General features: G+C 34.4%; 1 protein-coding gene across 1 annotated transcript in view; it reads right to left on the bottom strand.

Annotated features, from left to right (window-relative positions):
• The window catches only part of LOC130247967 (connector enhancer of kinase suppressor of ras 3-like), a 115141-nt gene that overhangs the window by 24737 nt on the left and 72918 nt on the right, over positions 1-17486 (bottom strand). Inside the window, exons 15-18 of the mRNA XM_056481483.1 lie at positions 14719-14796; positions 12718-12754; positions 12295-12464; positions 2167-2240 (exon numbers count right to left, since the gene is read on the bottom strand). Of these exons, the coding sequence (XP_056337458.1) occupies positions 2167-2240; positions 12295-12464; positions 12718-12754; positions 14719-14796 (359 nt within the window). The remainder of the gene's footprint in view (positions 1-2166; positions 2241-12294; positions 12465-12717; positions 12755-14718; positions 14797-17486) is intronic.

Raw genomic sequence — 17486 nt, forward strand, 5'->3', positions numbered from 1 at the left:
CAGGATACGGCCTGGTCCAGAAAATGGAAACCTTGGGATCATCTCGTCGCTGGTCTTGGATCGAGTCAGTGGCGCTGCGTAGTCTGAGGGCCTCGGGATGAGTATCCCCAGGTGAGTATCCCCGCCCCTTCCACTACGTGAGCAAACCTGCGGTTGTTGAGTGCGTGAAGTGTCCATCAATCCACACTTTATTTTTCCGGTTGAATAAGTGCATCATCCGGGTAATTAAAGTGCACTATTATTTTTTGAGTTTTCACAGTGAACTGTGATACTTACACTACTTATACTACAAAATGGCGTAGAATAGTGCATAAGTATGCGATTTGGGACGCACCTTATGTCTATCGTTATATTTTGGGTCTTGAAATGCATGGTTGAACTGCTGTTGCTAGGGTGTTGCTGTGTTCTACAGTCACATTCACTATTGTTTGTGGAGGTGTGAACCTACACTGGTCTCACGGTTCGGTTACGAATATAATGCCATCGATTTGGTACAATTCGATATCTCGGTGCATCGCGGTGCATTTACGATGCTTTGCACACACAGTTTTATATTTTCTTCTCAGTAGCAATTCTTGTATTGAATGTATAAATATATTTATATTTATATACTATTTGTAATAAAAATGTTGTCCTTTAATACAGTCAGATATATAAACTGTACTTTTAAAAACTCAAGTACAGGCACAGAACATCATGAGCATTTATAGCAATTAAACATATATAAATATCCCACATGGTTTCTTAGCCTTGTCTAGCCAGTTCTTACACCCCTTTGATTGGTCATGCACTCAACAGAAAGGGCTGTGATTGGCTCTAACGCTCTGGTACATTAAAAAAAAGGTGCCCCTCAACGCATAAAGCGCATTTGATGTGATCGGTCCCTTAATTAGCTTTAAAAAAATATATTGCGGAATGAAAAATGACCCTTGTCAGGTTAAATCACACACTCCGTGAGAGAGAGCGTGCTGCGAGGGAACAGACAGTTGGCTCGCACTCATCATCATCAGGTCTCTTTTTTCACAGCAGATGAGTCAGTGTACTGTTCTAGTAACTGAACAACTCAGGATATTGGTTTATTTTAAGACAGAGGGGGTATCCAGTATGTTAAAAGTAAGTAATTAAGTACTTACTGAAGACATAAACCATTTCACGACAATTTAATGAACTGGTTCACTTAGAAGATCCGGTTAAAACAAACGATTAATGGAGAAATTTGGAGAAAGTCCTCCAAATATAATTTTATCCTTCATTTTTTTTTAAGTAAAATGAATGTGTAGGTTATATAGGTGGCTGTTAAATGCAGAGCTTCTCTATAAAAAAAGGTGAAAAAAACCACCTGTAAGTTCTGAAAGAGATAGGTAAGGGAAAGTAATGCAAAAGTAACTCAAAAGTAATATATCTGATTACCAAAAGTAACTCAATATTGGGGAGTAACTCAATATTGTAACGCTCTACTTTCAAAAGTAACTTTCCCCAACACTGGTCGTGGTTGCCTCTAATTTTAAATGGAAAAAGCACAGGCAAAGCCTTATTTTGATTTTATTAAAATTTCAGTTATTTTATTCGTTTGTTTTCAAATTTCATATAATATATAACGTAATCACATATAACATTGGCGTCAACAAAATATCAAAAATAAAGAACCTCCTCTAATCAATGTTTGACCCCAATGTTACATGTCAATTAATGTCTTTTTTTTACATCCAAGTAGTTTACGTCTTTTGTAGGGATACAAAAGCTAGTGTAAATTTGTAATTGAAGCTTTTAATTACTTATTATACAATACGTTTTGTTTCATTATTTGGTGGAGTTTATTTATTGCCATATGAGCAACTTATGGCTATTTGATAGCAATATAGATAAAAACACATTACATAATAATAACTTCAATAACAATTTCATATTTCATTAAAAGATTATACAAAATAAAATGGAAATATATGAATAAAAATGTACATTAAATGCATTCGTTATGATTTTTTAGTTATTAGGTGGTCAAAAGGGCATCAATATGTGGATATCAAATGGACATCAAGGATTTGACATCAAATCGATTTGCATTTTTACCACCGGCAAACATTTCCCAATAGGCATGTACTGCCACTAACATTTTTTTGACCACACGTATTCAACCATCCCCATAAATAACGAAGACAAACTTACAATTTCTTCTTGCATTCGGGAGCCTGTTCTATAGTGAAGTCTTTCAGGTTGATGTAGCCCTCGGCTTTCTCCGCCTATAAGATAACAATGAGTATTTACCTCTACTGCACAAGGTTGGTTTCAGTGGCTAACCAGTAAAGTATAAACTCAAAACCAGACTTTTCTTAAATCAAGTTTACAGGAAGTTATACTGGGTGATATCATTATTTACTTGCATGGCCATTAATGGCAGATATTTTCTTTTCTCCAACTTTTGTAGCAGCATCAGCAATCCTTTTTGCTTTGTAAATGTACATTCCATTTTTGTAAATTACCAAAGACTATACACATGCATGTCACTCGCATAGTTTTGAATTGGGAAAATTGTAATGGTCAATACGGTGAATGAAGTCCCGCCTTCTAATGCAGGAGCCAATCCCAAATCGACCGCTACAGGCTGACGATTCTCTGGGGGAGGGGCTGTGAGTTTCTGCAGATTTTCTGTGATTAGAACGTTTAGAAATGAAACTAAAGATACAGTTGTAGTTTAATTTTTTTGGCTTGTATGAAATGTAATCGTAAGCTTGGCAAGCAATGTTTCCTCTCACAAATAGAATGCCCGAGCATACTGCATGAGAGGCATTTCAAAGATGGCAACAAAGTTAAATGACTTGCCCTAAAGGGACTTTGGAATAAATCATATTTTGATAATCTCTTATTCTTCAACAAAAAAATGTATCACCCACTTCAGCCCGCAATACACCAGCAAAGATTTGTTCTTTGTTTAAAACAAGAATCTCAAATTGCCAGCCAGCAGGCCATTTACAGCCCTCCCGGCCCACAACTGACATCAAAAATATAGCTAGATTTGGCCCACCAAATCATTTATTTTTGAATCACTATCATTGATGTGCTGTCACGTATAGCCACTTGTGGTTTTGACCCACCACCTTCAGGACATTTAAAGTACTCCACTATATATATATATATATATATATATATATATATAAAAAGTTCAGTTTTACTTTCATTTACGTTCTCAGCATGCGGTCGAGAGTAACGCATATGCATATTTCTGAGGCTGATTTAAACATTGAAATATATGTCTGTAATGGCTCTATTTTTTACTAAAGCTCTATTTTTGTAACTATTCAATGGTAATTTGACTATTATCAGTTTTATACCACCTGAATTTTGCTGTACAAACACTTCTATATGGCTCACATGCTGGTGGTGTAACAAATATGGAAAGTTGCTAATATTTGATTCAAATGGTATCATTTAATAGATTTTCCACATGTGCTTATTAAAATTTGAATAAAGACTATGCACTTTAGTAAAATTTTACTGCTGATTGAATTGAACATTTTAAGGTAAATGTGTACATACATTCACCTCTTTGTCACCTCTTAAACGTATTATTATGGCTATTTAAATGTCAAAATGCCATTTAAAACTACCCCTTCAATATGTACAACAAGAAACAAAAAGCTGAGTTTTGACTGCATATACTCTGTGTGAGAATGACCAAGTGTGTGTCTAATGCTCGGCCATACACACAACAGCCACATATATATTTCAGCAGCTAATGTATGACTCGATAAACATGGTGATTTTGCATCATCACTGGTGACAGGTAATGCTTGAAATATAAACGTTATGTCTGTTGTCTTAAGATTCATCAATTATGTCAGGTTTCCACTTTTTTTTTATGTTAAAATTGGCCTCTTATGAATGCTCAGTCAATGAAATGGCCCCCCCCACCAAATTTGAGTTTAAGAACCATGGTTTAGGGGTAAAAAGGTTTGAAGTTCCTGACTCACCATTAGCAAATAGCCCAGTGCTGTTCAGAGTGGCATTTCATTTTTTGGGAAAAAATTGTTTCAAATTCAAAAAACAAACCTTGCTTTGGACTAATTTGGTTCAATATAGTGAACCAAACCACGCATTTGATTGGTTGTTCACTGCAGATCACACTTTCCGTTTTAATGGTATCATTTCAGAAAGACTGTATTTATGTGCAAAGCACATGAATGCCACCAAAAAGTTGCATTTAAAAGAAGAACACATGTTTTATCTTTCTTTGGGGATGCATAAGTAACATAAAACATGTCAGAATCATGTGGAAGAACCACACTCCTGAAAAAAGACATATGCTGAAAAAAGTATATGCTCCATATTCTTATCTACACTCCATATTTGTGGAAAAAACATTGTGCGATACTGAGTGTTCTTCATGCAAGTGAGTGGGCTTTACAAAACCAATATTGTATGATAGATTATCTGATGATTCAGTTTACAGCACCTTCATAAGCCGAATCCAGCTAAACCTGACAGACCACATTGCTACCTGCAGTAGTATCGCCTGATCCTGCAGATTAAATTTTGTGCAACATAAGGAATACCAGCTAAACTCTTGATCCTTCCAGACTGGACTATTCCCAAAAATGGGTGTATTTTTATTTTTTTTTTAAATACTAATTTAAAATGAGCTGAAACGTTGGCACCAGTATTGTAGTGGTTAGTGTGTCAACACATGAACTCCGGTGCTCACGGCGACCCGACTTCAATTCCACCTCACGGTCCTATGCCGATCCTTCCCTTCTCTCTGCTCCCCATGCTTTCCTGTCAATACTCTCTACTGTTTTAACCAATAAAGGCGAAAACCCTGAAAAAATTATTATAAAAAAATGAGCTAAAACAAAATAATTCTTGAGATCTTTGGTTTTTGAACTTGATTGTTCTATGTTCAAATCACTTAAAATTTTTCAAAACCAATTTACTTAATTTGTGGTGGGACAACATGAATGAATTGTGTGGAACCCTGCATTTACAGTGTATTGCAATGCTCTCTTGCCTGACCTCCTAACCAACACCATTGAGCTTCTGCAGCTGATCCAGAAAGCGGCAGTGAGAGTGGTTTAAACAAGCCAAAAATAGCATTTGTCGCACTTCTTTTCATTGATTTTCACTTGCATTAAAAACAACACGCTGTTATTTCCCTACAAAACAACCACCGGTTCTCCACCATTTACCTGTATTCACTACTTCGGGCTCATGTTTAAATTCTGAAAGCGAACAATGCTTTGTGGTACCATCCCAAGGAGGAAGAAAATTACTTTCAAAGACTTTCTTGCTGTGACATGCAAGTTGTATGGCCTGCTTAACTCTACACAAGCAGCTAAGCCTTTGGGCAAAGTTAAATGGTCGGTTCACCCAAAAAAGGAAAATTATGTTTTTAATCACTTACTCTCATGTCATTCCAAACCGCTGAGATCTTGGTTTGTGTTCAGAACATAAGATATTTTAGATGAAACCAGAGAGCTCTCTCATCCTTTACAGACAGCAATGGTCCCCATTCATCCAGAAACTTACTGAAAAACTTCCTCAAAATAGACCACATGCCTTCAGTTGTTAACGTTATATTTAATAAAAAGTAGGGTTGGGCGATGTTGACCAATTTGACATCGCACGATGTCTGATGTAAAACATCGCGAAGGGCGATGGCATCGTCGTCATAGGGGGCGGCGAATTAATAATTTATAAATAATTAATTAATTAACCGCCCCCTATGACGACGATGCCATTAATTAAATAAATTAAATAATTAATTAATTCCTAACAAATTAATTATTTGTAGCCGACCATTTTAACTACTTGGCCCGCATGGTCTTTATTTTACCCATAACCAAATCATAAATCAATAAGTTACACGCAAATTACCACTTGTCAGTCACTTTTTCCACGGGACTCTGGCATGAATAGGCAGAGTGATCTGTGTCGTTATAATGGCGTCGACAAACTTGGTAGGTAAAAAAGGCGCACAACCAACAGGAACCAACCAACTGTATCTGAGGTTGTTGCTAAAACTACTAAGTACAAGCGTGAAAGCAAAAGATTGAAGCAGTGCAATGACGCTGTGACACGTTACCTGATAGATTTAAAAGACCGAAGAGTCATTAGATAGAGACAAGATTAATTAAATATCACGTTTAACAACTATAGTCGATCCAGTGGTACATCCTTGATAAACTGTCCAACGTGCACTGCTTTCTGGGGTTTTGTGCTTAAAGCCCCCGCTGACTGCAGATTTTCAGTGGTATAGCGTGGACGGAGAGCCATTCAGAAATGCTAGGTGAAATGCCAGTGTGGACGTGGATCGTTTTCCTTCTAAATTTAAGACATTTTAGTGTAAACGGGGCCAAAGTGTGTATTTTTTGCGAGCGGGTTGCTGCTGCAACAGGGGTGGGGCGGAGGATCGTGATGTTTATTCACCATCGATCCAACCCTAATAAAAAGTCTAAATATTAACAAGATAAGAGAATATTTTTGTGTGACATAAAATTAAAACAGTGACTTGCATCCTGGCTATATCACTGCACAGTGGCCTTGAATGCATGCCTCATACTGACACTAGTGTTGTCAAAAAGTATAGAGTTTGGTACTAATCGGTACTCAGATTTGAAAAACGCCAATCTTTCACTGTTCGCCAGGTGCAAACACAGATAGCCAAATTCTAGAGTGTTTTAAATCAGTTGGTCTGATAAGCTGACATATGAGCAATTCACTGATGAATCAACTGATCTACGCTGCTTTTAATCACTTTATGACCCTGTATCGGTGTTTGCACTTGGTAAACAACGGTGAAGAGAGTGGTCAGCTGATGACCTTCACGGCCAATCACAGTGATTTCTGTTGAGCATGTGACCACAACAGCCAATCAGTGGTGTTTAAGACTGCGCTCAACAGCGTTCAAATGTTAGCGGGAAATTTTAGTTTCAGACTTTTAAAAAATTCAGAACCGATGGTACCGAAGTCGATACTTTTGACAACACTTTGAACTGACACTTAGTTCAAATAAAGCTGTATTTTTGTTTTTTGTATGCAAGCAATAAATTCTTGTGGCATCATAATATTTCATAGAACGTTGCTGTCTATGAAGCGTTAGACAGCTCTCAGATTTAATCTAAAATGTATCTTAATTTGGGTTCTGAACGTGTCTTGGGGGGTTTTGTAACAGCATGAAGGTAATTAATAAGACAATATTTATTTTTGGGTGAACTAACCCTTAAGAAACTGCTAATATGTCTTGTCAACACTCCTCTGGCCCCATAGAACTTCCTGTTTTATTCTTAGCTAACTGCTTAATCTTTGTTTATTTAAGAAAACATAAATACATTTTATGTATGCTATGCTAGAATAACCGAGACTTGTGTCAGCATCTACAGCACATATTGATTCTTTCTGGTGATTTGCTTCTATGGCCATCACTTCTAAGCCACTTTAGAGAAAACATCTGCTTGACAAGTAAATGTTAATGCAATAAAACAATTTTAAAAATCAAAAACCCATACAGATACATTTTCATTCATTCATTTTCTTTTCGGCTTAGTCCCTTTATTAATTTGGGGTCACCACAGTGGAATGAACCGCCAACTTATCCAGCACATGTTTTACGCAGCGGATGCCCTTCCAGCCGCAACCCATCTCTGGGAAACATCCATAAACACTTACTCACATTCATACACTACAGACAATTTAGCCTACCCAATTCACCTGTACCACATGTCTTTGGACTTTGGGGGAAACCGGACCACCCAGAAGAAACCCACGCGAACACAGGGAGAACATGCAAATTCCACACAGAAACACCAACTGACTCAGCCGAGGCTTGAACCAGCGACCTTCTTGCTGTGAGGCGACACCACTACCTACTGTGCCACTGCGTCGCCTAGGTACATTTTTTTGTGTTCATAATTTTGTTGACAGAGTAAAAAAGTATGTCAAATTGTATGTATTTTTATGTACATTATCTTGCTCTGACCAAAACACACCTAGCATCATAATTGTGTCTGATAGCACAGTGGATATTCTGAAGTGCATTCAATTAATCCCACAATGCCCCACTATAACGAGTGTACAACCAACCATAATGCACTGTGAGAGTTTGTATGCTGAACGAATTTCCGTGTCTGACCACATGATGTCATCCATAGCAGATTCTATCAATTTAAGTTTCTTGATTCAATAAAATTCTATTCATCTTTATTTCTAGTGTTTTTTACAATGTAGATAGTCAACTGAGCTTATGACAGATGAAGTTTTATAAAATTAAAACTTCAATTCAGTTCACTTGTTACAGTTAAAGTTCAGTTCAGTGTCACTGCTAAAAGCCGAAACACCAAAGAGCAACTCCACCGATGCGCAGCTCCATTAGACCCAATAATAATAAATATATTACTCAATTGATAAGTCAACGCTTGTACAATGTAAAACGTTTAACATTGGTTAAACTTAACTTCACCAGTTGCCTTGAAAATGTGAGTCAACATAACTTCTATTGAAACAGAGATTCTTTGTTTCAACTCAAGATGTTGAGTTTTAGTTAAATATATTGTGAAACTCACCATCTTAAGTTGAAACAAAGAATCTCTCTAAGTTGACTCACATTGTCAAGGCAGCTCGTGAACTTGAGCTTATAAGTTTAACCAAGTCAATGTTTTATAGTGTATATACATAGGTCAGGGAAAAACCCTAACCTAACCCTAATCCTAGGGTATAGGAGCTATTTTAGATACAGCCTCACTTTCTCAGGAAAACTTGAAGACAGCATAAATCATGGATTACACCCAGTGAACTGTGTTGTCAACCAGTTTTTTGCAACATGATACTTGAGGACTGATACAACCGGGTTGATTAGAACAAATACACTGTTAAAAAAGCGATTAGTTGACTCAACTGAAAAATTGGAGTAAACTTGTGGCTTTTAATTGCTTTAAAAGCCACAAGTTTACTCCAATTTTTCAGTTGAGTCAACCAATCGCTTTTAAAGCAATTAACTGACTTAAAAATGTGGGTAAACCTGTGGCTTTAAAACGATTAGTTTACTTAACCTAAAAAGAAAACAAAGCTTTGGCTTTTAAAGTGATTAGCTGACTTAACAAAAAATTCGAGCAAGCCCATTGCTTTACGATTAGTTGACTCTACTTAAAAATGTGAGTAAACTTGTGGCTTTTAAAAAAATTTGTTGACCTAAAAAAGTGTGAGTAAACCTGTGGATTATAAAGCAATTAAGCTGACTTCGCTTAAAAAGTGAGTAAACCTGTGGCTTTAAAATTATTTGTTGACTTTACTTTAAAAAGGGGGTAAACTCGTTGCCTTAACCCTTGTGCATCCTTACGGACATTTTGTCCTTTTCAGTTTTGTTTGTTTATTTTTTTTGCCTGTGTTAATTCTAACTGTTATATTTGGCTTAGGTGTGTATTTTTATTGGTATTTTAATAGTTCACCCTCATTTCCCTCAAAAATCTATTTTACACTTGGTACAGAAAAAAAAAATTACACTCAGGACCTGAAAGAATAAAATGTCCACATTGAAACCCCACGTTGCGTATTTTCGCCCGAGTTCCTCGAGTTTAACTATAAAATGATGCAAAAAAAAGTTTTCATTTTGTGGGAAGGCTTAAATGTTTTAATTTTGACAATTTTTTGCTAATTTTTTTACCATTCTCCTTAGCATTTTGTATATAGAAAATAACAAACATGTTACACCAGTACTAGGGCTGCACGATATTGACAAATCTGACATTATGATATTTAGTTTTTCTGTGATTATATATTGCGATTGGAATACAATTTCTCCAGATTGCTTGAATAGCTATATCTGGAAAAAAATTTTTTAATTTAGATTAATTGGATTAATTTTGTAAGCGTATGAACTATGTTTAAAAAACAATAAACAAATTACAAGTAAGAATATTTACAATAGGAAAAAAAAAAAAAAAAAAAAAAAAAAAAAAAGTAAAAGAAACGGCTTTATGGGTTCCAGAGTGTCAAACCGTACTCAGGCACAGAAATTGATTAATGAAATGTAAAATAACACTGTATAGTCTTCATTGTATTAATAATTCAGTGCAATTATTCTTCATGAAGGATACAAATGTTGCACAATTATGTGCCCGAATGCTTTAAACTCTTGAAATGCCTTTAAAACTCATGCAAATTATGAAATTTCACACTGTTATGGTTATGTTTTGCAGTGACTTAACAAATCTCACGTATTCTCAATTGTTGTGCTGATCAACTATAATCCCTTAACATTGCATAACCTGTAATGTGACTATTGTGGACACAGATATTGCGTTATCGATGCTGAAACGATATATTGTGCAGCCCTAACCTGTACCATTTTGTAAACGAACCAGCATTTAAATTGTTCAAAATTGTAAAAAAGTATGATTAGAACTGATGCTAGTAAAAAATATTGACATTTGTGAAAGTAGAAAAAATTATTAATCAGGCATGTGATCAGCCGAGGGCAAAAAAGAAGGAAGACGAGACCCTCCCCCCATTCCTCATACCTCCAAAAAAAAAAAATAATAATTATATATATATACACATACATACATACATACATACATACATACATACATACATACATACATACATACATACATACATACATATATATATATATATATATATATATATATATATATAAAATTGTAAAAAGAACAAATATATATAAATATTTGATACTGGCCACACGATTTAAGTTTCATTTTTGTTTTATCAGTTTAAATGTTTATCAGTTTTAGTGACCTAAGTCATATTTAATAGGTTTATACTTTGTACTACAATGTCAGGACAGATCTACACACCACCGCTAGATGGCACCACTAACTTGGTTAGTTCTCGTGTCCACAGAACATAATTTTTCCTGTAATTTAGTAGACTCTTTATTCCAACGTGATAAATAAACTACTAGTCTGTCAACAATTCAGGCTGAAAAATATTAAGTCCAGTTGAACCGAGTAGCCTAATATACTTTAACGTTCCACCCTAATAAAATATCATACGTGCTAAAAAAGTTTATCACTTTCCCTTTCCTTCGGCTTAGTCGCTGCTTTTTAATAGTTTTAATTAATTATAAAATATATTTTTATACATTTGTAATATCAGCTAAACTTCTGACACTTTCAGGTATTACATTTCAGGTGCTAGGCTGTAGCACTGAATAAAAGAAGAAATAAGGACAGATGACTTACAGAGGATAATAACAAATGCGCATCCTGCCTTTAGTTATAATGTAGCCTACATAGAGAGCACGTGGTCAAGATGTGCAAATGTTAGAGCAGTGTGCACAGCCACATAGCCACACATGCATTTAAGGCGATTTCCTAATGTTGCAGTTGTCAGTGGCTTCATAATACATGCACGTTACTGGACTACACAATATTATTATGTTACATACACAGTAGGTCTACAATTACATCCCTGAAAGAAGTCTAAAATGAAGCAGTTACTGCTCCTTCTTGTGCACAATGATGAACACTGAAGGGGGAAACCACCAGGTCATCTGCTTTGATGACGCTGAACCTCACAATGACAAAGAAAGAATTAATAAAAAATAAATAAATGAATAAAAAAAATCTGATTTACGCAAATTACAGGGGTTGCCCCATTGAACTCAAAAAATTCGGAAATCCGTATCACATCCTTGATTAATATATAATATTTTTGTGACAGTTTTTGGACATTAGGCACGCAAGTGTAACATTTTTTAAGAGGATACACAAGTGTTGAAACTATTAAGTAAATTCATTAAGTCAACTTAACAGTTACAGTGGGTTTACTCACTTTTTTTTAAAGGTCAACTAAAGAAGTTTGGCAAGAGGAGAAATGGTCATGCCTAACTGAGCCTAATTTCTCTCAAGGGTTTTTTTCACTTCACTTTCGTCAATTGTTCAGTTTTTACTCCCAGCCACTATCTTGCTTGCTTGGTTGGTCCATCAATGGATTTGTTCTTCAGTGTTTAGACTTTCAGCAGTAAAAATTAAGCCACACTGAACTGAACACTGAACTCTGAAAACTGGACTGACACAGTTTCAATCTACTAGAACTAATATGTTAAGCTGCTTTGACACAATCTACATCGTAAAAGTGCTATAGAAATAAAGATGAAGTGAATTGAGCTTCTCTCTTCTCACAATTGAGCAACAGCTTTACTCGCTTTCTTAAAATAACCTGAACTTTCCATTTCAAGTCAACAGGTTTATTCACTTTAAGGTAAGGTAATCGCTTTTGACATTGTAGACTCTCGGCATGAAGCAACGCCACACATTACCAGAGGGAAACCACAAAACTCACCATGTCTGATGTGTACCAGTAGAGCGAGCATTTCTTGAGCACAAACCAAAACTTCTTCCACTTCCAACCCAAGAGCCCTTTGCTTTCCTTCCTTTTGTACAACCAGCCCTGACAGTCGCCCTGGCCCAGGTCTTTTACAGAGACCCTTCGGCGGCTCATCACACCATCTCCTAATCACAAACAACACACAAACATGTCAACAGGCATTAACCTGAAATGGCTTTACTCCATTTAATGGTACTTTAGAACATCAATAACCGAGATAACAGCAGTCACGTCTGCATGCTGCAATCAACAGAGTCATGATTACGTTACTAGAATCCACATTAATCTCTTTGAACATGAGTATTTCGCTCTGTCAGCAAGTTCGAAACATCTACATCTTGACTTGACAATCGCTTTTTTGTTGTTGTTGCTGCTTACCTTCAAACTCCCCAGCAGCGAAGTCTTGAAGAGGGTACTGAAAACGAGAGGCAACAGAAGTGAGAAACACTATAAATTAAGCAGTGAAGTCAGCCATCAGCACCCACAGCTCAGCGCTAATAACACAGCTGCCTGAAGAGTGCCTTCACTTCCCCGTACCGCCACACACATGACAGTAAGAGAGTTCAAGCACACACACAAACACATGCGCACACTCATAATGATATCCTCCCTCTCTCGCTTTCAAAACACACTCACATGTAATGCCTCATTGATGTGTTCAGCGGATGGGGACATCTGAAATCATTTGGAAACTGCACTTACTGGATATTTGAGAAGACTATGTGTCGTTTACATCAAAACATGTTTGTCTTATGTTTGTTGTTTTGTTTATTTGTACATTCATATTTGATGAGTATTCATTGAGAGATGCTATGGAATATTCAGGCCTTTAAAAATTCATGTCACACCGCAGGACTTTTTAAGTGAACTGCAGCAAAGTGGGCTAAAACATGGTGAAAACATGAAATGTTTGTATTTATTTATTCTATTATTATTTAGCATTCTGTTATGTTGTACAGCACAGTGGTCAACTATTGTTGTGTTTACTTGTGCTTCATAAATAAATTAAATGAGCAATGACGAGTAAAATAACTAAAATAAACATTTTTTGTAGATTTTAACCTGCGCCCGGTCAGTACCTGGATGGGAGACCACATGGGAAAGCTGGGTTGCTGTCGGAAATGGTGTTAGTGAGACCAGCAGGGGGCGCAAAAACCTGTGGTCTGTGTGGGTCCTAATGTCCTAGTATAGTGATGGGGACTCTATACTGCTTAGTGAGCGCCGACTTTCGGATGAGACGTTAAACTGAGGTCCTGACTGTCTGTGGTCATTAAAAATCCCAGGATGTTTACATTTGTTCAATTTACAATTTACATTTATAATATTTTGGAACAGTAAACATATCAGGCAAAGTAATTAAAATAAATCATTGACTTCTGCAAACTCCATTTGTTTAAAAAACACAGATTTCTTTATAACACACACAAAAATACATAAAAATAAATAAATAAATAAATAAATAAAACTTACATATACCTTAGGAACGCTATATAATTTTTCAAAACCTTGATTTTATTTTTTAAACTTAACCCGGTTAACATGTTAACCCGGTTAACATCCCATGCCTAAATACAACCAATCTGAACTTGTGCGTTTTTGTCCAATCAGAATTTGCGTGTTTTCATCCAATCGAAATTAGCAAGATTTACAATTTGTGCAAATAAATAAATAAATATGTGAGCTCGAGTCTAAAAAACAGATCTTTCGCTACCTCTATGTGCTTTTAAATTCTATACCTTGCCAATTTATAATGCTATTTTTGAAAGACCCTTAATTCGCAGAAACAATGTTGTCAAATGTAAATACAAGACAGACAGGCAGAGACAAACACTGCACATTATGGGAAATACAACTTCAGCAGAGCTTGGGAACTGGTGACAGTTCTGTAAGTTGTTTTTAGGAAGTGGTTTACAATGCCAACTTAAAATAAACTATGATAAAAATCAGTTCTCAAAACCCCAAACATGCAGAAAACCGAACATCTGCGAAAGAGTTAATTGGTTTAGTGTTATGGAGGGCACTCTGTAAAAACATTATATCACAAAAAAGTCATGACAACAAATGTTTTATGCTACTTTAACCTTTTTCTAAAAGTTAATTAGGTTTAATGTAATATTTTGGTCAGTTTGACTGATGTAAGTTGAGATGACTGGAAAATTAAGACAGCAGCATTGTTTTACTGTGCAGTCAAAAGTCAAATTGTACAAACTGCGGTCAAACTGTTGTTTGTTATTTTCACTTGTTTGATTAAGTCAAATTATTTCACATAAACTTGTTGACATATTGTCATAATTATGCCCTCAGAAAGGTGAAAATCAATTTATATTTAGTTTCCAAGGTAACTTACATAACGACAACATGAGTGAAGTGAACACTTACTGCTTCTGTCTCGGTCTCCATCTTACGTGTCTTTGCTGCCTTCAGAGAGGAGAAAATAATAAATATGTCTTCCACCATCTAAAAAGGAATTAAAATGAATAATATTGCACAAATAACATCGGTTTTGGTGTTTTTAGTGGAACTTAAACTTTGACTGGCGAGCTGAACAAGTACTGTGAATAACTGGAAACAGTTGATTTTCAGTTTTTCGTTTCCTTTACTTACTTGGATCCAGCACGTGAAGACCTGCAGGTATCTTATTCCTCTAAAAATGCCCCTAGCAGACATCCCAGCTCCTGTCGAGTGTGTTTGAGTGTGTTTGTGAACTGTGAAGAGCCAGTTTGGACGGTGAGTTTGATCTGAAGAAGCCTCTCATGACGCCTTTCATTAGCATAATTGATTTAATCAGTGGGGTCTCTTCATCACGTCTTCTGTGTTTAACTTTTAAGCATCCATAATCAAATCTTTTCTTTTATTCCAATGAAGTTTTAACTGTGCTTTTTTTATTTTTAGAAAAGGGCTGGAAGAACCGCGTGTGTTTGTTGTTTGGTATTTGTAGCACTTCAATTATTAACCACTACGGGGCAGTATTTGAAAGCAAAATAGGCCTAAATTTTTTCGTCTAAACACCAAACACTAACAAGCCCTTGAGGTAGTACAAGATGGTAAAAGAGTAATATATTTTAACTTTAATAACCTTCTAATTAAATGCCATTTCATTTTAGATTACATATATTCATTTTTATCCATTACACAACACATTATCATAATCTGAAGCAAAACACCATCTCATGGCAAGTAACTAAACATTTTGAAAAATAAAATAAATAAAACGTGTAAAATAAATAAATAGAGACAAACGTTTGCAGTTAGTATGTTTTCATTTAATTTGAATGAATACGTTTCTGAATACGAATCTAAATTGGTACATTATTATTCAGCGTGATTTGGTACATTTTCATGCTAACAGAATTAGTATGTTAGTATTTACATCCAGTGTGAACCAATACAGTTTCATCCAATCAATTTGTGTGTTATTATCCAATCCCAATTTGTATGATTTCATTCATTCCGATGAACAAGATTTAAAATGTGCAAATAAATAAATACAATTCTGTAGGTACTAATTAGTTTACATTTGTCATGTAGTTGTGGATATACCATGCTTTTATAATAACCCAATAACTAGCAGATAAATAAAAGTATTCTCAAATTTTTTTCTGTGCTTCAAAATGTCACAGAATGTAATGAAATATGGAAATATAATGAAAAAACCCTGTTTGGATAACAAATAGGACTAAGCAGTTTACATACAATATTTGACATTATTGACATATTTGATAAATATGACAAATACTGCATGTTCAAATATAAATAAATAAATATATATATGGCATTATTGTACATAAATATATGTAAACAGCCATTTTAGCAATATTTTGAAATATATGTTGCCTAAAATACCATGTGAAATCCAAATCTGAATTAATTTCACATATCTAGGCTGAATGACAATGTAAGGCTGAATTTGTTATTATTCTTTTTTTTTAAACTTCTTTATATATATATATATATATATATATATATATATATATATATATATATATATATATATATATATATATATATATATAAAGACAGTTGAAAAACAAAGAAGCATATATATATATATATATATATATATATATATATATATATATATATATATATATATATATATATATATATATATATATATGCTTCTTTGTTTTTCAACTGTCTTATATATATATATATATATATATATATATATATATATATATATATATATATATATATATATATATATATATATATATATATATATAAGACAGTTGAAAAACAAAGAAGCATATATATATATATATATATATATATATATATATATATATATATATATATATATATATATATATATATATATATATATACATATACGGTTGAAGAATTATTAGCCCCCTGTTTATTTTTCCCCAATTTCTGTTTAACGGAGATAATATTTTTTTCAACACATTTCTAAACATAATAGTTTTAATAACTCATTTCTAATAACTGATTTTTTTATCTTTGCCATGATGACAGTAAATAATATTTTACTAGATATTTTTCAAGACACTTCTATATAGCTTAAAGTGACATTAAAGGGCTTAACTAGGTTAATTGGGTTAACTAGGCAGGTTAGGGTAATTAGGCAAGTTATTGTAGAATGATGACTATCGAATGTAGACTATCGAACAAAAATATTTTTTAAAGGGGCTAATAATTTTTACCTTAAAATTGCTTTAGAAAAATTAAAAACTGCATTTATTCTAGCTGAATTTCCAGAAGAAAAAATATTATCAGACATACTGTGAAAATTTCCTTGCTCCGTTAAACAAAATAAATATATATAGTGCATTCAGAAAGTATTCATATTGCTTCACTTTTCCCAAACTTTTTTATGTTACAGCCTTATTCCAAAATGGATTAAATTCATTTATTTCCTTAAAATTCTACACACAATACCCCATAATGACAATGTGAAAAAGGATTTTTTTTAATTGTTGCAAATTTATAAAAAAAAAAAAACCTGAAAAATCACATGTACAGAAGTATTCACAGCCTTTGCCGCGAAGCTCTAAATTGAGCTCAGGTACATTTTGTTTCCACTGATCATTCTTGAGATGTTTCAGCAGCTTAATTGGAGTTCACCTGTGATAAATTCAGTTGATTGCCTGTAGAAGACCATGTCGGTTGAAACGTTGTGATAT

Source organism: Danio aesculapii, chromosome 20, assembly GCF_903798145.1.
Source record: "Danio aesculapii chromosome 20, fDanAes4.1, whole genome shotgun sequence".
Classification (NCBI taxonomy): Eukaryota; Metazoa; Chordata; class Actinopteri; order Cypriniformes; family Danionidae; genus Danio; species Danio aesculapii.